This window comes from Calypte anna, chromosome 1 (genome assembly GCF_003957555.1).
Source record: "Calypte anna isolate BGI_N300 chromosome 1, bCalAnn1_v1.p, whole genome shotgun sequence".
In the NCBI taxonomy this organism is placed as follows: domain Eukaryota; kingdom Metazoa; phylum Chordata; class Aves; order Apodiformes; family Trochilidae; genus Calypte; species Calypte anna.
The window spans coordinates 124,946,965-124,969,719 of NC_044244.1; the positions used below are offsets into that span (position 1 = coordinate 124,946,965).

At 38.1% G+C, this 22,755-nt stretch overlaps 1 protein-coding gene across 1 annotated transcript in view; it reads right to left on the reverse strand.

Annotated features, from left to right (window-relative positions):
- Window positions 1-22,755, reverse strand: part of FRMPD4 (FERM and PDZ domain containing 4) — a 110,386-nt gene that overhangs the window by 5,657 nt on the left and 81,974 nt on the right. Inside the window, exons 5-13 of the mRNA XM_030452815.1 lie at window positions 14,642-14,746; window positions 13,328-13,435; window positions 11,321-11,452; window positions 9,091-9,210; window positions 8,191-8,327; window positions 6,860-6,986; window positions 4,452-4,541; window positions 3,692-3,874; window positions 131-269 (exon numbers count right to left, since the gene is read on the reverse strand). Of these exons, the coding sequence (XP_030308675.1) occupies window positions 131-269; window positions 3,692-3,874; window positions 4,452-4,541; window positions 6,860-6,986; window positions 8,191-8,327; window positions 9,091-9,210; window positions 11,321-11,452; window positions 13,328-13,435; window positions 14,642-14,746 (1,141 nt within the window). The remainder of the gene's footprint in view (window positions 1-130; window positions 270-3,691; window positions 3,875-4,451; window positions 4,542-6,859; window positions 6,987-8,190; window positions 8,328-9,090; window positions 9,211-11,320; window positions 11,453-13,327; window positions 13,436-14,641; window positions 14,747-22,755) is intronic.

The following is a 22,755-nucleotide window of genomic DNA, read 5'->3' on the forward strand; positions in this document are numbered from 1 at the left end:
GCACTGTTGTGTTAGGTCTGAGCCAGCAATCAGATTTGGCATAGCTTTGTATTTATCTGGAGGTTCACTGGTGTAAACTATCTTCTGCTTCATACATTGGATCACCATTAACATACTGTGCAATGAATACCTGTTTCTCGGCTCCCTGTATTTTTCTTGTTGGCCATGTTAAATATTGAGCGCCTCGAGTCAACCAGCAGTCTGTAGTATCCAGCTGTTAGGCAAGCAAGATTCATTGCATCTGATGACTCCATCAGTAGAGTAATAGGCTAAGAAGAATACAATTAAGTCTTGGTTAAGGTTATTCCTCCTCAGTCTGTTTACCTGCTGACCATACTACTACATGGAAGGGAAAGGAATTATATCACAAACACCACACTGAAAAAAGCAGCATCAAACATTTAGAAAAGACTGGAGTTGCAGTAACATAGAAATCCAACTGGGCCTTTTACCAGCTGATCTTGTTCACTTTCTGAATGAAGCTAGCCATTTCAAGACTCTTGCTCTTTTTCTTCTTCTGTTTTATTCTTCTATAATTTTCACCAAAGAACTGTTGACTGTTACTCTGAAACTGCCAAGGGCTAATAACCTGGCAGATTAGGTACCACAGAATCACAGAATGTTGGGGTTTGGAAGGGACCTTGAAAGATCATTGAGTCCAACTCCCCTGCCAGAGCAGAATCACCTCATTTAGGTTACACAGGAACGCATCCAGGTGGGTTTTGAATGTCTCCAGAGAAGAAGACTCCACAACCTCCCTGTGCAGCCTGTGCCAGTGCTCTGTCACTCTCACAGTGAAAAAGCTTTTTCTTATGTTTACACAGAACCTCCTATGCTCCAGCTTGCACCCATTGCCCCTTGTCCTAACACTGGATCTCACTGAGAAGAGCCTGGCTCCATTCTCCTTAGACTCACCCTTTACATATTTATAAACATTAATAAGGTTGCCCCTCAATCTCCTCTTCTCCAAGCTGAACAGACCCAGCTCCCTCAGTCTTTCCTCACAAGGCAGATGTTCCACTCCCTTCATCATCTTTGCAGCTCTGTGCTGCACTCTCTCAAGCAGTTCCCTGTCCTTCTTCATCTGAGGGGCCCAGAACTGGACACAATATTCCAGATGCAGCCTCACCAGCGCAGAGTAGAGGGGGAGGAGAACCTCTCTCCACCTACTGACCACCCCCCTTCTCATACACCCCAGGATGCCATTGGCTTTCTGGGCCACAAGGGCACGTTGCTGGCTCATGCTCATCCTTCTGTCCACTAGAACCCCCAGGTCCCTTTCCCCTGTGCTGCTCTCTGTGAACATTGCAGTCCTATGGGAATCTACAGCTCCCTAGAAAATGAGGTGCTCTAAGCACACGTAAAGAAGTAAGGTACAGGAAGCAGAGTCTGGGAAAAATTATGTTCCAAAAATATAGCAGTGAGGTTAAAGCTATCATTACATGGCAATGGCAGCAAATATTACAATGACTGCTTACAAGATTTCAGTGTCTGTGGCCTGGCATTACTGAAAAGACAAGTGATAAAAAAATAAACAGATAAACAGAGAAAAAAGAGAATGAAGAAAGATCCTCAGAAGGAAGGTGAGCAAAGAAAACAAACTCAGCATTTGGAAAAAAAAAGTGAGACCTAATAAAAATGAGACACTTCAGAGCTTTGAAAAACAATGGCTGCCAGGCTAACAAGCATCAAACCTGAGGCATCCATGTGAAACATACTTTTTAAATTCCTTTTCTTTTTCCATAATACATAAATCTATTTGCCTAAAATCTTGTTCATATCTCTGTAGCTCTTAACACCAAAAGCTGCTCTTCTCAAATTTATTTTACCATGGCTAGCCTCTAGAGAGGAAATAAAAATTAAGCCCTTACCATGATGCGTAGATAGACCTTACACAGTAGTAGACCCATCTCATCACTCACTGTTTGTAGCAGCTCGCAGCTATAGGGACTTTTGCGACAGTTTATCATAATTTAGCATGCAGAGCCCACTGACACAAGAGACCTGCCTCATTTGTTCCAGGAGGAGCATTACATGCAACAAGGATGTCTCTTCAACTTACTCAACTACTTTCTAGTTAAAAGACAACTGATTGTGATGGAGGTTGTGGACAAAACATGATTAATGATCATAACTTACTACTGACTCCACAATAGATCTGAAAATTTCTTAAATGCTTGTGCTGCAAGATTTAGGCCAGAATGTCCCCGGTGTCCTGAATATTGTATGAACAGTTTTCAGCAACATGAAAATATTTAGGCATTTTTTTTTCTTCAGATTATTTTCTGCTACAGTTTGAGCCATTTTTGTTTTGTCAAATTCTACTCACAGCCTCTTAGATTTGTAATTTTAACATTAGGCCAGTCTCTCTGGGTTTCAGATTGGTATGTGTTGGAATGCAAGTAGACAGAGATATATGCATGGTGTGCAGTAAGACAGTTAATACTATTTTAATATAAATTAAAATAATGGTAATACATGATACTGTGGCCTACGGTGCTTCATTTTACATAGAAGCAGATGGGAAGGACTTAATTTCTATATTATTTTCTCCATATGTAAAAAGGTGGTAGCAGCTTTCTTACAAGAGAGCTATGATTATAGCACACTAACAAAGGTAAAGTAGCCTTAGATCCTCAGATGCTGTCATTGCTTAATAAGGTGAAAGAGATACTGTGTTCACCAACCTGTACATTTCTCTTAAGCTTCTGTCAAAATGTACCTAGAATAATTTACATCAAAATGTTTTTTTCATTAACTTAAATACTGGGAAATAGTTCCAGGTCAATAAACCTAAACTATTCAAAGCAAAAGCTTAGTAAAATATTCCTTGTATATGTTTTTCATGTATAGCTGGGTAAGTTCCACTTATTTTAATAGAATATTTAATTTTCAAGTACAAGGAAAACTCTTCCTTCAATCTCTGACTGAAGCTCTAGACAGTCTGTGAAGACTTTCACTTCAAAGCCAAATAGAAACCACACCAAGAAGAACCAGGATAATATACTACACAAAACTACACTCATTGCCACTCGATGCCACAGATGCAAAGTGCTAAGTGTCATTTAAGTGAAATTAAATAACTATAGGTAGAAGAAGAGCATCAGTGAATACATTATGTATGCATATATGTTCAGGGCAAAACACTGAACTGGAATGATAAGGGTTAAGAATAACGTTGCCATTTTACAGTTTATGCCATGGGTAACCACTATGCTGTTACTTTCAGTGAACTTTGCAGATAAAATACTACATTACAGGGGAGACTGGTCTGATGAAGCTGGTGATTCTCTAATGGCAATAATATCGTCTGCTACACTGGAAGGAGCTTACAGGGACTGAAGATACTTCAGAAGTAGGCCAATTTCATCATCATCTCTTTTAATCACAGAAATCAAGGATGACAAAAAAACCCAAGTTGCCTGGGGTCAGCCAAGACAGAAGAAAATAAGAGTGCTGCAAAGCACCAGTTTGGTACACTTGTAGGCCTCTCAAATGCTCAATCCATGCTCTACATGCCTTCTCACCCAAAAAGAGCTAAAAATGCTCCATTAGAATATTATTGGCATGAAAATGTTCACAGCAGTACAGCTTGACTCAAATAAAGACAAAAACATGGTTATAGATGTCATATCAATATGTATATTATATATATATATATATATAATATCTATACCAACATCAAACTTACTTTTACGTCCAAGACATGCAGCTCAACTCTAACACTGCTTTCATCTTCCGTAAACATCTCAATCCTGTTTACATGGCTGAAGTCTGCCAGGAGAGCCACCAGGTTTGTTTTGGTGTTTATCACATGACTGATTCCATATCGTGGCCCTACTAACAGAGTAACTTCTGATCGTTTTTCTCCCTGCTTTAGGAGAAAAATAAAAAAGTGAAAAACATGATAAGTACTGCATAGTGACAGAAGTCATCACTGCCTTCTTGCATCTTCATGGAGCTACGTTTGCATGGCATTTCTAGATTAAAGATAATTATGGGTTTCTATGAAGTTACAATATAAAAAAGAATACTTGATTCACAATTATAAACAATAAGTAAAAGAATCTGTAGCTGGATTTAGACTGTACTCTAGTTTTTAGAGGGATAATTGGATGGACAGACAGATGGATGGACTTGGCTTCCATTAAAAGAAAATCTTTGTCATTAAGAGTTCTACAAACTAATAATTTTAATATTCTATAGTTAATTGGATAGCACTATTTCCCAAAAAGGTGCTACCTACTTTCAAATCCCCACTAAAATTCAAATTATACCAAGAATCCAAATGAAAAAAGAATAAAAAAAAGTTATTTGATTCAATTAACAATGATTTTTCGAGTGTCTGGAAAGACACTTTCTGAAGAATATTATGTGTTCTGGCTTTTGCAAAAAGGCATTTGGATAAAAAATTCAAGAGAAGAAAGAGACTATTTCAAGGGAAATATTACCACTAATGTTGCCTTGAAAACACGTCCTCCATATAATCGTAGATCACTGAGGAACTTTAGATAATGCACCTTGGCTTGCAGTGCAGACAGCTGAGGAAAGGAGAAACAGGGGTAAGAGGCAGTGGTAGAAATAAACACATTACCAAATTCAGAAAGAAAATGTATTTGTGTTGGCTAAGGAGCATGGCCTGCCATAGCTCTTCAGAGCCTAGAACTATATCTTTAGATGGTTGAGTTGCAGATGAGGAAAAGATTAATTCTTAAAATTAAGATCTTTGCTTCTTTAGCTAAAATGCACTTGGAAATGGGCAGATCAGAGGACTGCAAGAACATTGTCACTGCTCCAGTGATGGGGAAATGTTAAACTGCTCAGATTAAACATCTGCTCACTGAGGTATTTAAAGGCTAGACAGCAGCTTTCCATTCATAATCACCAGCAGTTCTGAAACGTTTATGTATCTATATAAAGAAAGAGAATAAAGAATTTCCTTTTGTCAGCTATGTGTATTACACTTTGCTAGGTACTTGCAGCATCTGGCATATTATTCCACCTCATTATAAAAATACAACTCTTCTACTGTATTTAGTGGGGAATAGATCTGAAAGCCCAAACCAGTACATCAATATATATGATCATATCATGCAATGCATGTCACAATTTATCTCATTTTTTTAACCTCTGATCTTGCTCTACCTACCTAAAAAGAAACAACTTGGACTTATTTTATGAGACTGAATTATACAAGAAACAGTTAAGTTCACCCAAACAGTCTGCACCCCAACCTTGTAATTCCCTGATGTAAATCCTTATATCTGGGTTTTTAAAGGATAAGATAAACCAAGCTCATCTCATTTGCTGTTCTAATTTCTGCCACTAGATTTGTAATTCAAAATCTTATTTGATTTTGAAAAGCATTTTACGAGCCCCCATCCTAAGCTTTTTTCTAGACACCAAGGAAGGAAACGGATGCGAAGCAGAACAACTTTCCACTTCCCTTCACTAGGTGTGGAGTTGGTGAAGAAATACATAGGCAAAAAAAACAGAAGAATCCTGAAAGTGACAGGTCTCCCTTCACATGGAAGGAGGGAAGACCCCAGAAAAGAATCAGTTCCCACATTAGTACCTACAAGTGAGACACAAGGTGATGATGAGCTCAGATGCTTTGTTTCTGAGACCTACCTGCTAAAAGAGCAGGTGAGACACAACAGATTTCCAAAGCTCAATCCACAAGAGTGAAGCAATACCAACAAAGTCTGCTGGCTGCAGGAAGGGACTGATGCAATCCCTCTTCTAACCAAGAACCAATACTGTCATCACCTGCAAGGCCTGCAGCAGCTAATGCTTCCAAAATAAACTCAGATTTACACTGCCAGGATAAACAATCAGCAACTGGCATAGCTTTAGCTTCAGCAGTATAGAAGGCATGCAGTGCATCAGTCAAAAAAGTGGCTTTTCCTCCTGAGCATGGCAGGTCAAAAATACAGACATATGTGCACAGTCATGACATGATTTGAAACCACCATGTAGAATTTCTGCTGATCACAATGATCCTTAGCTCGGGTACTATGGGTCTGGGGGTTTTTGTGTTCAGAAACAAAGCCTCATCAAGTAGGATTCAACTCACTTTATGTTTCAACTAACCGTTCTTAGGCTCTTTATACAGAGGGAACTGGATATAAACAGCCATTTGTAGGACACAAGTCATCCGACCTTTTTTTGGTTTGTTACATGGGATGGGATGAACCGCTCCCTAGAAGTGCTTGTTTCCCTCCACTGACTGCAAAGAGAGTCTGGATGACTTGCATAAAGGAATCTCATTACAGTCTCTTTTAAACACAACCTCAGCGGCAGGAATGTAACAAAGGCATTTCTCAGACATTTTCTTCTACACGTTTTGTCCAGAAGAAGTGAAAGCTTAGTGCTATGAAATGTGTTTTCCAACAGCAAGGAGAGTCATTTACTGTAAGGACCATCATCCATCCAGTTAGATCTTGGCCAGCAAAAGTCTCTATCTCTATAATTGAAAATAATCCTGAAAAACAGCATTTATGTCAGGCCCTTAGGTTAATGCAGTTCAGATGAGATTATCAGAGGGAAAACAATAACTGTATGATCAAGTATGCCATTAATAGGAAGCACTAAATGAATTTATAATATATATCTTTATCATACATGAAATATTAATAACCAGTTTTATGACATTCTCAAGATAAGAAGATAGCTTAGTTGAGGTATAATTAATTATTTTTAATTATTCTTGGCTATGTTGTACTGAGCACCGAAAAGTAAAACTCTGAAAATATAATGGCTAGGTGTTTCTCCAAAGGTTTAACTTTAAAAGGTCCCCACACATGACACCCTTTCTGTTCTTTAAAACATATTTTCCATTAAGATGCAAATGTAGTACCTTTTTACCCGGAGGAACTAGGTTTTGATTTGCTTTGACAAGGTGTGAAAGTGCTTTCTTTATGTTCTTTTCTTTCATGCTTTGAAGCACAGCAGATGGAAGAAAAGTCTCTAATCCCCATTCTTTTCTGAAATAAAAGGCATATATTTAATTTCACATTCCCGTGATGATTACTTATCTAAAGACTAGTGACTATGATGCCAAGTGAATGAACACCTGAAAACAGGAGAGTTCATGAAGTCCAGAGGTCTGCAATAACACATTACTTTCTATTCTCAAACTATGCATTACTGAAGAAAAAAGATGCTTTAAAGTTATATATAATCTGTCCTCTATGCTTCCTATTTCTTCCATTGTGCCATTCAGAACTTTTACGTTTTTATGTTTAAAGTCTATGCTGTGTTGTTAAGCACCATTTAATTAAATACACAAGTACAATTATAGAATTAAAATTGCAGCAGATAATTAAACATACTGTTATATTTTGGTTTATTTTCTAGGCTTTTTTAGATGATGTAAACCAGACGGCCACTGCCTTTGTCACTCATATTCTGTGGGCTTTTTCCCACAATATATACAATATATATACAATATATACATACATATATATATATATATACACACACAATATACAATATAACATGATATTCAATAGGGTGGATAAACTCTACAACATTGAGTCTGCAACAGTTATTTCCATTCTGCAACAACAAAAAAGGCTTTGGGGGTTAAAGTTTGTCTTTTGTTTCTTTGTTTGCTTGTTTGCTTTTTAAATTTAGTTTAGTTTTTTCTTTGTTTTTATTGGTTTTGTTTTGTTTTGTTTTGTTTTCAAATCCAGACAGATGTACACAGAGGCGAATTTTGGAAACTTTTTTTTCCCTTTGTAGTTACATATACACCTTGTCTAACATAAAACAGGTACCTACTGGGCTACTTTGGTATTTAAGTGATCTTACAAATGCAACCTAAGTTCCTACAGCCTTCTGAACCAAGAAATCATCTGAATCTTACGATAATAATCTCTTTTAAAACCTTCATGATTTATACTATATAAACCCAGATATGACCATTAAATCACTGAGAACTAATGAGTTAATCTTATTGACATTTATAGGCTATTGCATGTGCCTCAACAGGTAACCAAAGGTGAATGGATGACAAGGTCTATACTACAGCTTTTAGCAGACATGCATCAATGCATGCATCAACAGAAGCGTTTTTAGGTTTATTCAACCTGGAATTGGTAAATGCAAATAGACATATTAAAGAAACAACCTCAAAGCATCTAACCATGTTTCATTTCTAAAGAACACAATGCATTCTCAACTTACTCTATATATTTGAGTGAGATTTTCTGAGTTTGCTTGGTGGTCACAGTTGCAATATACATTTGTAACGCAGCCAACCGCAGGGCGATGTCATATTTCAGTTCTGGTCCGAATCTTTCCTGAACCACGTCGTTACAGCTCTGCCAAAGAACCAGTAGAGGGAGCATCAAGTTCAAAAATCTTGACTAAAAATAAAATAAATTACAGTCCTTTTTTGTGTGTTTTTTAAAAATTAACATTGCACGAAGAGTAACCCCGAACTCAGAAGCAGGACCATGCTGAAGTAAGGAATGTTTCTCTCCCATATGTCAGATGTTCATGGGGATATGGGCACTTCTGAAGAACAAAAGTAGTTCTGCTCAAAAGCAGAATGCATGAGAATTTTGACCTAAGTTCTCTTCATCATTACTGGGAAGAACAGTAAGCCTCTTTCATAAAGAGTGCTGGGAGGGTATCAGTGTATCTGGACTCAGGATAGCAGGATTTGATCTGGTAAGACATCCAGGAGAATCACATTGCCTGTACATCAGTTTTCTCATCCATTTTACTGGAAGTTCCTTTTCAGACATAATTTCTGTCTGATGTGCAGAAATGTATCAGAAAAGAAAGAATGAGCAATTATTTCAGCCTCACTCTTTTCAAAAGCCAAGTATACTTTGGAAAGATATCAAAGCATTACCATTTGGAGGGACTTATGAACGAAGAGGACTTTGCAGATGATTAAGATTTGCACATTCCCCAAGTGCATTCATTGGCTTTATGCAGCAGAAATAAAAAACAGGATTTACTGCAGCCATGCTTTTCTAATTGAAGACATAAATCTCTATATATACTGAGTGCAACTGTCCTTTAGTTGCACTTACCCTGTTCTCCTTTACACTAACAATACTTGCTTTCACTTACCTGCACATAGAGATATTCAAAAGCAACAGGATCTCTTCTTAAAAGATCAATGGGATCCTTTGGGACAAAGCTAATCCTGAAAAGACATCTCATCTTGTGCGAGCTTGGCCTCTGGGTCACCTAGGACAGTGCAGTAACCATATTAGAGCTTGGCAGCTCTGGTTGAACAATGTGATCTGTAGTCTGGAGTGATGAGATCCTGCTCCAGAGCCACGTGGCAGCAAGAAAAATAATGCTGTCCAACAAAGAGCTTTGCTACGGGCTCCTTATTAAGTTTTTCACACAAAAACATCATAATATTGTGGAAGACTTTTAGACTCACAAAGGCATGACTGCCCAATACAACTCATCCTCAAAGCAAAAGAATTCACATATTCAAAACCATAGTGAAAGGACGGAGAAAACAGACCTTAATGAAAACCAGCCAAGTGAAATACAAACTGAGCTGTGCTTCCACAGCACAAAAATCCTCATAACCAAGATGGGCTAGAAGGTTTTTGGGGAGAAGTCACATTTTATTTTTTAGAATGCCTGAGAATACAGGTGAAGAGCAGCTATTATTCCCAATTTCTCTCCCTTGCTTCAGTCCCTCAGGCAACTTGCAAGAAATTTTTCCTGCATTGTTCTGGTTTAGAAGGTCCATCTCGTAACTTCTGACCAAGACAAAGCTCTCCCAAAACATGAAAAATTAAAAAGACCTCTCAGTCTGTTGGTCAGCAAAACTTTGCTAAACACGGAACACCATAACCTGGGTATATTCTTGGGGGACCAATGCATGGCTAAAGAATAACTGGATGAAAGGGTAACAATCCTGTAACATCATTGCAGGTCATGGTCAACAGCAACATAATAATGGCAAAATTAAGTATTGCTGATTTTACAGGACCTTCAAAGAAGATACTGTCAGAATTAATGTAGTTTACATAGTTTATTTAATTAAGCTAATGCAGTTAGAGAGTTAGGGTACTTTATAATGAATGTCTTAATTGATAAAACTATACTTTTAGAAATCTCCATTGAAGTTTCTGTCTTGCCCTAAATTTTTTTTAAAGTATGTTTATCTCATATTGACCCCATTCCTAAGTACCTAAACATACTCTCTATATAAATAAAAGCTCCAGATGGGATTTTGGAAAGCTCACTGTGTTGGTTTATTCTGATCCTTCTGATTTCTATGAGAATTTTACCAATAACTTAAAAGAGAGAGAGCTAGGCCAAGAGGACCAGTATTGAGTACTTCTTGATATTAAGCATTCACTAGGTAGCTTATACCCACAAGAAAACAATGTTACCATGGTAAAGTCAAGTGCTTAGAGGTTACAAAATGCTAGGAAGACTGATAGCTCATAAACCAAGCTCCTTAATATCATTTCACAGGCTGAAGTTAAATGGGGAATTCTGCATTTTAGTGCTTATTATCCTGCATTAAATGCCAGGGAATTCTGACATTTAATTTAAGCATTTTTCCCATCTCATCCAAGAATCAATTTCTCTTTTTTCTTTTTTTTTTTTTTTTTTTTTAATTTTCAAATTTAGATGAGATTTTAAAAAGTACCGATGTTCCCCTGAAACACAAATACCATGGAAAATTTCAGGCTAAACTGTTTGGCAAAATGATAAGCAGCTAAAATCAGAGTCCTCTGCTGGGAACTGTAAAGCAACTTTACTTCTAGCCACACCTCCTTGATCTAAAGAAGAAAGTCACTCTTGCATTTTTCTGGGGCACAATTTATTGTCACTGAAGTGACATAACATACTGCTGCATAAACAAGGCAGGCTTGTTTGGCTTAATCAGAAAGAATATTATTCCCTGTCACCCAGATACAGATCTGTAAATCAGATAGGAGCCAAATTCCATTAAAAATCATTTTTGTTCTTTGGCTCCTATCTCAGAATTGTTACCATGAATCTTCCAGCTGTTCAGAACATTTACTTGCTAGGCAATGTACAATACAGAAAAGGCTTGATAAATATTTTCTAGCATTCAGTCTGATATTTAATATCTTTTTTATCACACAATGAAACAATGAAATATGCTGCCTATGTAATAGAAAAATAATTGTTTTCTGCAAGAATCTTATTCTTCAACTGCATCTCAATACTGCTGCTACTTGATAGACTGTATCAAACTATAACTCTTGCAGTTAACTCACTTGAGTAATCAAAAGATGGATAGTTTACTGATTAACCCATCTCACTGATATCTATTTTCACATTTCATGACACAAACCTGAGTTAGAGTCTCCTGTTCATGCAGCAATAGGAGTTTCGTTCCTGATCCTTCAACCCTCTGCTCCAACATCAGGGAAAAGTGTTCAATACACTTGATGGAAAGCTTTTCTTGGAGTGTTAGGATGACATCCTAATTAACAAAGGATTTAAAAAATATGCCTAAGTTAATGAAGTGCTTGGAACCTGGTTCTTCACTGCCATGCATGCTGGATGTACCCAGAAGAGGGTAGAAACCCAGATCTTAAGTGAGAAGATGTTCATGTTTCATTGCTGTCCTGCATGAGTATACAGGACAGTACACACATTCACAAATGAAAAATCAGCACCTTTATATTTGAACATTTCTGAACTGGCATCAGATGAAAAATATATACATGGGATTGTTGTTGATGGAAAACTTTCTGTGCAGAAATATGCTCCTAGCATTTGCTTTGACTCACCTGGGGCACATCTACTTCTCTCAGTTTAAGAAAAGAAGTATCAATCCACACCCGCCCTTTCACAGTGAGGAATATATGCAGATGTAAATGCAAGAATATGCAATTTCTTTTTTCTGTGCAGACTGTAGAATATATAATTTCCTGAACTATATGCAGAGGAAGTTATTTCTACAAAAAGTCAGTATGACTGAAGTCAAAGATGACTTACAGCATCACTACATCTAGGTCACTGAGCACATGTGGGTATCTCTGCAAATGACTTCTGATTATAGTCTTCTGGTACACGACACACCCATGACAGAACTACTGAAAACTGATGTTATGGGATTGCCAAGGACTGATCCTCAGAGATCAAATATTCTGGAACAGTTTGGTTGTTTTTATGCTCATTAAATACTGGACACTGGGCTCATGGGCTTTAGGAAGGCATGGAGACACTATTTACATGAAAAATGTCTCCTATTTCTTCACCCAACCAATTTATCAAATGGACTGAAGCAATTCAGTACACCACAGCTGTAGAGTGGAGGCTTGTATCGATTACCTATACTCAGCAGATGCCTAAGGTATACTTATGAACTATAAACAGATATTGCAGCCCATTTTTAAGTGTTATTTTTGTATCTGTTTTGCCTTCAGATTGGAGTAAAATTCGTCTTGTTTACCTCAGTAAATTATTCTCCTTGCTGTTCTAACTGACTGAGCAGACTGCTGAATCACAGTGAGTACAAAAGCAGCCTTTCTTCAAATATGCATAGCTTCATAATCCTTTCAAACCAGCAAAAGCTGGCAGTGCAGCTGCAAACTGCACCCCCAGGCTTCACTGATCATTCCCACCCATGCATCCTTCTCACCTCAGTGTCCCATGGAGGCATCCCATCAACTAGGTTTAGTAACCAACGTGTGTTGAAACCAGCTCATCCAAACAAAAAAAGCTTGAGATCCTAGCAGCATGCCTAACAATGCTGGTCATGCTGCTTAATTTGCTACTCCAAACCATTCACAGACACCAACAATGCCTGTGGTCTAGGAACCTATGTGGAACAGTGTCACTCCTCAGCAGCCTCAGTTGTGTGTCCTCAGTTGTGCTTCACCACTTTATTTCTGTATGTGAAATATGTTATGCAAAGCAGAGAGGGCATTACACTGAAAAGAACAATTTGTCCCCAGCATAACCCTACAATATCCCATCCCAAGTTCAATGGATGACAAGCTGGATGATATTCAATTAGCAACCAACATCTTAATCTTCTTAGCTCCTGACTTTTGCTGACAAATCATGCCAGTATTTGGCAGGATATCAAAATGATAGGACCACACCACTTTAATTGCACTCCAGGCACATTAAAATGATCCCTTTTGCTTCCTCTTTATCAACAACACTTTTTTTTAGCAGAAGAAAAATGGACCAAAACCTCATTATTTCTGAACTCTGAGTTCAGCCCCAACTGAACACACTATTAATTTTCTTCTTAAAGCTTTCCAAATAAATTGTAGTTACTGAAGGTCTTAAAAAGAGTTAACAGGCATTGTTGAGATTGCTTACTAAGGTAGATGTAACCTACCTTTATTGAAGTGCTGCAGTCAAAACGGAAAGATTTGGTTTGTCCATTTTCAAGATACACCTTCAGAACATTTGGCATGAAAAGAAGTGAATTGTCCTTAACTGTTTCCTGTCAAAGAAATTATTGAATCAGATTACATGTAACAAGTGACATCGAAGTGTTGGTCTATGAAGAAGGACATTATTTAGATGGAAAGGTAACCGCTGAAAAGCTGCTGGGTAAAACTGGAAGCAGAATTAGCAATGCCCTACAAGTGGCCCTAGCCAGGCTTATTACAATACACTCCTTGGTCTCCTTGGAGGTCTCCTTGGAAAAAAAGATGGCTGTTCACATACATTTTATATCTGGCTTGGAGTATTTTCTTTCCCTAAATATTATCTCTCTGGTAATAAATGCTCCCTCTAAAACTCAAATATTTTCAGTGAAACAGAAAAATAGATTACTGTATCTCTGAATATAGAGAGCTATTTAGTGTCTTCAATCTACAAAATGGGAACTGCAGATCCATTAAAAAGAATTACAATCAAGATATTTTGCATTCTTTCTATAGCTAATTATTAAATGCTAATAGCTGTCATAATTTATGAATATTGTTACAAGACTGATTCATAACAAGGATAGTAAAATAAAGAGGGAAAAAGAAAGGGAAACAAAGCTTTGCTCTGTTTTGGGTTTTGTTTGTTTGTTTTGTTAAAGCAGAAATTGCTCTTGACAAAACACAGTATCAACTTATGTTTGGAACTGAGTTGGATAAAGACATTGGTGTGGAACACTGTTCTGGCAAATTATGAAAATGAGGGGGGAGTTCATGGAGTGCATGTTTAAGGAGGAGTTCAGTGCTTCTCAAAGGGAAGCTGACTTTGCCTGAGGGCTGGAAACAAATTCAAGTAGATAAATTTTAAACAGGTCTGCATGGTAACGTTATTCTGTTTTCCTGATATGCTACTTCTTTTGGCCTTGTACATTTTCCTACCACAAAATTGCCAAAAAAAAAAAAAAAAAAAAAAAAGAAAAAAAAAAAAGAAAAAAGAAGAAAAATAAAAGAAAGCATTACCAAGCCTATAAAGAAAGATATGTATGCTATCACTAAAAAATGCATTCCCTAGGATTGTAATTTTATTTTAAGAAGGGACAAGTTTTTCACAACATTATGGGTCCAATGGACATTAAAGCAGATGAGAAACAGAAATAACCTTTGCTCTGCAAGCTTATCACTGTTGTTCCTACCATGTAATTCCCTCACTTTCCAGCCTTGAGGCATACCTTTGGATGAAATGCTCAGTCCTTCCTGAGGTTAAGTAGTTAAATACTCACCGAGACCTGGCCATTGATAATTACTTCTTCTGAGAAGCGCACTTTGACAGGATTGGACTTCAATCTTGCCTTTTTTGCAGCACTAATAAAAGCTGATTTAGGAGACTGGAAGGAAAAATGATGACAAGTGATATCATACAAATTCAAGCCAAAACATATCTTTCCTTTTTAAGTTATTCCCCCTGTTTCTCAAACATTGGGAACTCCGTGTATACAGCAACCCTTTCTATACCATTCACTGGAACTACAGTCAAACCATAATGCTTCCCAAGATAACACATATGTACGTGCATATAAGGAATCACTGATGCATACTACCCATGCCAGAAGTTATCTTACTGTCAGGTTGGAGCAATGAGAATGGCTCTCAGTGTACATACAAATTCCTTGTAGTTCTTCCACAATGACTGCTGTCAACCAAACTGGCTTACATCAACAGAAACCAACCAGCAACCAGCCAGTGACCCTTCCTTCAAACACTGAATAAAAAAAACACTGGATATAGATAGACACACAACTTTTGCCAAAAAAGTGTCTGAGAGCTCTCCAATTGCAGTGGCACCTCACTATATTAGCCCACCTCAAAACACGGTTCTGAACCATCAAGAAGCAGCTGCACGCCAGCAGGCTTCCCCTGAACACGTCCCTTATGCTCACCCTGTGCAAGGCTTGCCTTCAATAGCTCAGACACTTTGTGGGATTCATGGATTAGAAGTCTGGAGACAATCATAATTTTCTTCTGGGAGCTAACTGTCCTTTATCTGCTAGATTATTCAGTGGGTAATGGCACTAGCTGAAAATCACTGTGCTCCTTTGGGCCAGCTTCTGGTCTACTAGTTTCAGTAACACGTGAATTTAAGATTTTCTGAATCTTATCTAAATTCCTAAGAAGTGGCTTTATTGGTTTTGGATACTGAAAAGATTGACTCATGTTGCTTTGCCTGTAAGAAATTAGTGCAGCCATCAGTGATGATGATCTTGAATAAATTCCTGCTATTAATGTGGCATGACAGCAGTCCTTATAAGCACAGAAAGTCTTGTCGCCATAACTCAAATTTTTTACTCAACTGACAATCTGCTGGAGTGATGGAGTAGTCCAAGTCCATGTGCTCTTGTTGCCCCTGATCTCTGCAGAAGCTGCTTAAAAAGTTTGTGTTGGTTTTTTGTGTGTGTGCGATATAGAAGCATTGTTTATAGAAACTGGAAGGAGGAAGTGTTAAGTCCACTTCTGGATATCCTGATTTATTATCACATTAAAAAATGTAGTAACTCTTACTAGAGGCTCAATATCAACCAGTGAACAAAGAATGAAAGATTCCACAATCTCCCAGGAAATATCAGAGCCATCTGTTAACTCCTGGAGCACAAAATAGAATCAAGAAATAAAAAGGAATGCTTCTCACTTTTACAAGTTATCCTTTCCTTTCCTCCTCTCTAGTAGTTATGACTATGCAATCAGGAAGACTAAATGACAGAAAATTTAACCCCATGATCAAACCAAGATCAGCTTCCTGTGCTGAAAAATTCATGTCCCTCAAAAGATTTGAAACAATAGCCAAAAAGAAAGAAAAGAAGATTTTTTTTTTAAAAAAAGAAGTTACTGTCTCAGGGTGAGGGACCCAAAACACTTCTTTCCCAAGAAAGGAAAACATGGAAACATTGAAGAAACATGCTTACGTATTGTAATCTAGAGATTAATTCCTAGGAAGACACAGCACACAATAATACCATGGTTATAATTGTAACTCTACACATGCCTTTCCTAATTTCCCTCCTCTCCACATACTCCTATTCTGCAGGGTGTAAAGGGGATGATCTACATGGCAACCAAGTAAAGGACTGCGAGCTGTTGATTCCTACTGCCATGGGGCAGCACAGCTACAGGAGTAGGCTGCTGGCTCTCCCTGGTTAGGGAAAGGGGAAAAGCAATTTTCCCTTACTCTTCATGCTGGAAGAGGCTTTTTACTGTTGTTTGCCCTTATTGCAGATGAGTCACCAGTCTGGCCTCTCTTTACAGGCAGAGAGCCAAATTTTCTGGCAAGGTTACTCCCATACAGCAAATCTGGCAAAACCACTGTGTGGCTCTGTCGCTCTCTATAAGCCTTTCTCTCTTCCTCTCTACAGCCTCCTAAAGTCACTTGTGGGGGGCATAAACACTGAAATTACAAAATGCAAAAATGTGATAGGGGTGCCCAATGCAACTGAAAGATTCGAACATATACAAGTTCCCAAGAATTCCTCAGGGACTTGGGGTTTCATACACATACTGCACAGCCAGCAAAGCCCACCATGGGTTTGCCACAAAACATGGGGCTTCCTTCCCTTCCTTCGTCTGCTGTGGCAATGTGGTCAGGACTCTGGCCCCTTGCCAGACACCCTGTGTGAGCCTGGAAGCAAATTGCGTTATAAAAGCTTCACACCATAAACTGGGGATGTAATAAAAACTGGAACAGCTGCACCAGATATTTGGAGAAATGTTCTCTGCTGGTTAAATATTTGAGTAATAGCACAACTTCTGCATTTCATTGCACAACCGCATTGCTTCTCCCTCTGCATCAACTTGGCACTTCTTTCTCTTTGAGAAACGAACTTTTTCAGAAGAGTGTGGCAGATACCTAGGAAAAGAGTTGGGTTTGATTGCTGAAACTTGCAAAGCATCAGCAAGATGATGTGCTCTATTCTGTTTTCATTTCTCCAGGTTTGTAGGTGAAGAATGCTATCAATTAACGCTTCTCAGAGTGCCAGGTTCATTTGCTTCTGATACTCTGTCTTTTAGCCAAATGGAAGCCATTATCTTCAGTTAATGACCTTAAGCAAGAGGTGTTTACACTAATGTGGAACATTTATCACTGTAAGTAAAGCATTTGCATTGTCAGTGATAAAAACAGCTTAATTAGAGTGACTTTTGCAAAATAAGGGGACACATTTTAACAGGGAGTCAAAAAGCTGCGAGAACCCACAAACTTCACGCTATGTGACCTAAGTGCCATTTCCTATTAAAAGCTAAAATTAATCTGGAATTTAAATATTTGTAGTCGTTTAAGCAGAATTCAGTTAAAACTCAGCCAATCTTTCCAACATGCCGTGGAGAAACTGCTAACAAGAGAAGTGAAGTATTGCATAAAGGTTTGCTTAGAGGAAACAACAGTGAAGGCTGAGACCCTCCTTGGAACCTCCCTTACTAGGGACTGCAATCAATGGCCATCCCATCAGCAGGGTCAAAGCAGGAGAAATTGCTATAACAGGAGGAGGCTCTGTGGAAAATGTTGTTATTTTAATTTTCTGGAGTTTTCAAAATGATATTTTAAATTTTATTCTTTTTTTTCCCCCTGTCAGTAGCATTATAGCAGGTCATTTTCTGACAGCTCTTAGGAACATTATCCTTAATTTTGAGCCAAATTGTTTTTTTGATGAAAATAACATTATCTAGTGCTTTGTCTGCTTTTGCAGGTAAATGTTAATTTAGGGGAGATTCCAAATGGAAGGTGTTTATTTGCTGTAAAAGTCCCTATGAGTGCTCTTGCCAATACAGGTGCTGCATCAACAAAAACTTTACTCATGCTCAAGGAAAAGAAGTATTTTAAATTTAGAAGAGGATAGCGTAGTACTGAGATACCTTAAAAAAATGAAACAAGGCAGCAATATAGACAGTCATGAGGTGAAAAGAAAACCTGCTTGGTGACAATGTGTGTCAAAAGCTGACAGAAATACCAAAGTTTTAAAAAGCCACAAACTGTACATATGCAATAGATTTTAAGTTAATTACTTAATATTAGCCATTACTTTAATATGAAATATTATGTTTGCCAGAAAATAAGGCTAAATTGGATGACCACAAAAATGTGTTGACTTTTTGGTCCATTCCTAAAGGCAGTTATGTGAGACAAAATTTAGCAAGCAAATAAAACATGAATAAGAGGAAGAATTAAATTTATTAAGTGGAACAGAACATAATGCCCAAAGGCAAACTAAATACTGCCATTTATAGCTGTGAGAAAGGCTGAAATAACTACACTGGCTTAAAAGAGAATTGTAGAAGAGCTTGTAGGGGTATGGAGGCAATAATATGGGTAAGTATTACTATGTAGTAATTTGTTATAACCACAGGACGCTGACAGATCATCATCAGGAGCACTTCTTTGTTAAAATCTTGACACAAATTTAATTGCTGAAATAGTGGTGAGGTTGAGGTTCTCTCCTAAAAGTTGGTGATCTATCATAGACAATCATATTTTACTATTTGCTTGATCTATATTTTACTATTTTGAGATGGTAATCACAGTCTGATGATTAGTCCTATACATGTGTAAGATGCATCTGTAAGGTATTCTTGTATTCCCTGTATTCTTGTGGGGAACAGGCAAACCTTACTTTAATGCAGGCATTGAGAAAATCCAGTCCATTCCATCTACAGAAAATGACAGTCCAGCTTACTGTGACTGTGCCAAAAACTGTGTGTGAAGAAAAACTGTGTATGAAACCACAGGTTAGCTTCAGACTTTGTGAAGCACACAGACATTGCAGTTTACCTCTTGACTAGATGGGCCTGGACTATTGATCACTCTTTCTTAAATGTGGAAGTCATCCATAAAATCCCCTTCACTGGCCTTTTGGGATTCTGGCTCTCCAAAGTACAGTCCTTTACATTCATGGGTTGCTCCTTCACATTCATGATTACTTCTCATACAGTACTGAGAAATACAGCACAGAGAAATACAAACTTTCAAAAATTCAACTACGCTGCACTGCTTTCAGCCCTACAGCTCTGCAAGGATGAGGACCTTTAGAAATGAAAGAAACCTTCACACCACAAAAACCCAGGTTAAAAAGAACAAATGAAGGATTATATGAGTTATAATGCAACTGAGATTGGAGCAAGGCCTAATGAAGAGGGAAAATAGACCTAATGGCAACTGAAGTGGGGAAGAACTACAAGGAGAAAATAGCAGACAAGGTGAAGGGTACAGGGCCTCTTTTCTACTTTGCTGGCTGAATTTTCTTACAGATGTCACTGCTGAGAAGATTACGTGTTTTGTGGAACTACACTCCAGAAAAAATCCATATACCCTAAGAAGAGACTTCAAGAAAGAAAGGTCAGGAGCAGCAGTGCCCACTGGGACTTGCACCACATATAAGTGGAAGAAAGAAGGATGCACAGCAGTGATCTGAGAGGAGGCTGCTTCAAACAGCAAAGAGTGGTTGGACAGTGGCCATGGACCAGCCAGAATTTTCATGAGGCAATGCACTGATGGCAAGTTTGTCATTAACCACACTATGGCTCCTCTGTAGGATTAAAGACATGCATGGAACTAATCATACCTAGAAGATGACGTGGAAGTTATGTGGTGGAGAAAGGTTCTCAGGATGACTGGAGAAAATACACATATTCAAAGGAAAAAGTCCATCATTTCTACACCAACTTCACAACTTCAACCAGTCAAAAATCATCTTGTTCAAAATGTTCACGTCTGACTTCCAAATGATTTCTAAATCTAAATGTTGGTAGTCTTTTTTCATATTGGATTTTAAAGTCTTTTTGACAAACCTGCTTCTTTTTTATATATTTCTTTACAAGCACAAGTCTAGATATGGTAGTTGCTTCTATTACACGACTCCAGAAGGCAAAGCAGCATGAAAAATACCATGTGAGTCTCAGTAAGATTGTTGCCACAATCAGTACAATCCATAAATAAGTGTTATTTATTATAGTTTTTCTGCAAATGGTGGGTCTCAGACATCTAACTGTGTTATAACAAGAAGGATCTCTTTCAAAATAGAAAAAGATCTTATCTTTTTTCTGTTGCAGAACTTATGCACATCGAAACTGCCATAGATCTCAGTTGGGCCTGGACTACATCCCAGGAGCTTAAGAGATTAATCATGAAAGCAACCTATCAAATGATCTCTCCACATAAAATCTGAACAGATATTAAAACAGGCAAGTTATTTGATTTGAGTAATGCTTAAAACTTAAGGCAAACAGAATGATAGTCCATTTACAGAATAAAATGGTCAGAAATTATAATCAAATGCCATACTTCCAGAAATCAAAAATTTGAACAGCTTCAACTGCTTCAGCCCTTCAGTAGCCTCCTTCGGAGCAGTGGTGATGTGAATGTAGCAGAGATTTGAGGATCAAAAGAAAAAAGATAGCTTAATGTTTTGGTTTGGTCATAATTAAAATGAAATTTTAATGAGTTTAAGCATTAAACAAAATTGAATGCAGTTAAGCAAAAATTATCCACAAAAGCTTTCAGAACTACTGAGGGAACTAGAGAGTACTAAAAATCTATATTACATCAATTTTCACCTGCAGTCATAAAGGACTTGAAAGCATGAAAACAAAACACACTCTAAATAGTGCAAATAAAAACAATTGAGAAACAAGCACTCTTGTAATCCATCTTGGCAGATACGCTTCATGCAATAATAGAAAGAAAAAGGTTCACCATCAAGAAGAAAGATCAATGAAATGCTTGTAAAGATTTATTTCTGCCAAGAATGGGGAAGAAGTTCAGTCTTTATTTAAAAACTCTTACTTTTCCTTTGTGTGGTTTCTACTTCATCTTTCCAGTTTTATTGGCAAAATAATAAAAGGAAAAATGGAGGAGGCAAAATTAAAGAAAAGAGGAAAACACACATGCATCATAACTTTTGAAGATATAAATATGGTTTCCAAACTGTAGGACAAAATATATTCTCCAGGGAATGCCCTGCCCTGAAGAGCAGACACAGCAGGAGTGAAGCAACACCCAGGGTGGCAGAGCTTAGAGGGATGTCACCTAACAGGCTGAGGCACTCCTGAACATAATGTTACGGCAAGATGAGGGTCAGCATGGGTTTGACGTTTAAGGTGACTCAAGCACTCTCGGGAGACTTCACTGGCCACAGTTTACATAAACTGAGGGATCCTGCTTACTCTGCTTTAGGACTCAAATTTAGCTGGCAGCATCCCACCTGCTCCCCATCCCTACACACACCTTTATTTACAATGCAGGAAAACTTGGGCTTGAAAGTGACAAGGGAAGGATGCTACGAACAACAAGACCCTGGTATGGATAGGTAGGGGCACAAACCAGAGATCTGCAGGGTGCACAAGTCCTGCAGCTGAGGCTCATGCCACTGAAGCATCCTGAGTTTGGGATAAAAATGGGTCAGTTCAAGCATTATAACATCAATATGCAGACATCAATTTCATCTTCGGGTTGCTTTGCGGGCATTCTTGGGGACACAAACTTCATGCCCACATGAGATAAAATGTCTATCACCCTCAACAACACGTGTACTTTGCCTGCTGAGTTATGACAGACATGCCAGAGTGGGGCAACACAAATAATGTAAAAGGTGGGCACATCAGCTTAAATGGCTGGCAGGACAGCAAAATGATTCAGAGCCATTCCTAGCTCAGTGACATTTAGCAGTAGATCAGTTATTGATTAGCTTTTGGTGCTATTTAATAAAAGGAGCATCTTCTGCCTTGTCAGATATCAAACCTTGGATCCAAAGACCTAGGAAGATAGCAGGTCTTGAATTTCCTTCTTCTCCAGGTCACAGGCTTGAGGAGGACCAGTCCTAAGCTGTAAGGCCCCCCACTGAACATGGAGCTCCCCGCCTATTTGGGTTTTGGCTTCCTTTACATTCAGTATATACAGGCTTGCTCTCATACCAGCAACACAGAGATAACAGCCCCCAACACCTCACAGTCCTGCAGTACTACACTTTTATACTGTTCACTTTTAAGGGCTACACAAATCCCCACTAAAGCACACGTTCGTTCTTCACCTGACATTTAAAGAAAAGGATGAAGCCTGTTAACAGATAAAATAAGGCAATCTATATAAAAAAAAAGGCAAGTGAGTGAGGATTTTTTTCTCACATACTAAATATATTCACTGTGATCAAAACCACTGGCTGTAATCCAGCAGGCTTTTAAGGCAGTGAAGTTTCTTCATTTATTCAGACCATGCCTGCATTTTCATTTAAGTTGGCTGATGTAAACCAGATCCCAGCTCATCTTCCTGCTAGTGCTCCTACTACAACATCACAGCCCCTGCCTGGTTTTGCTGTGGAATGCATGCTTTCCCCCCATGATTTAGGTAATGTGCAGAGTGGCT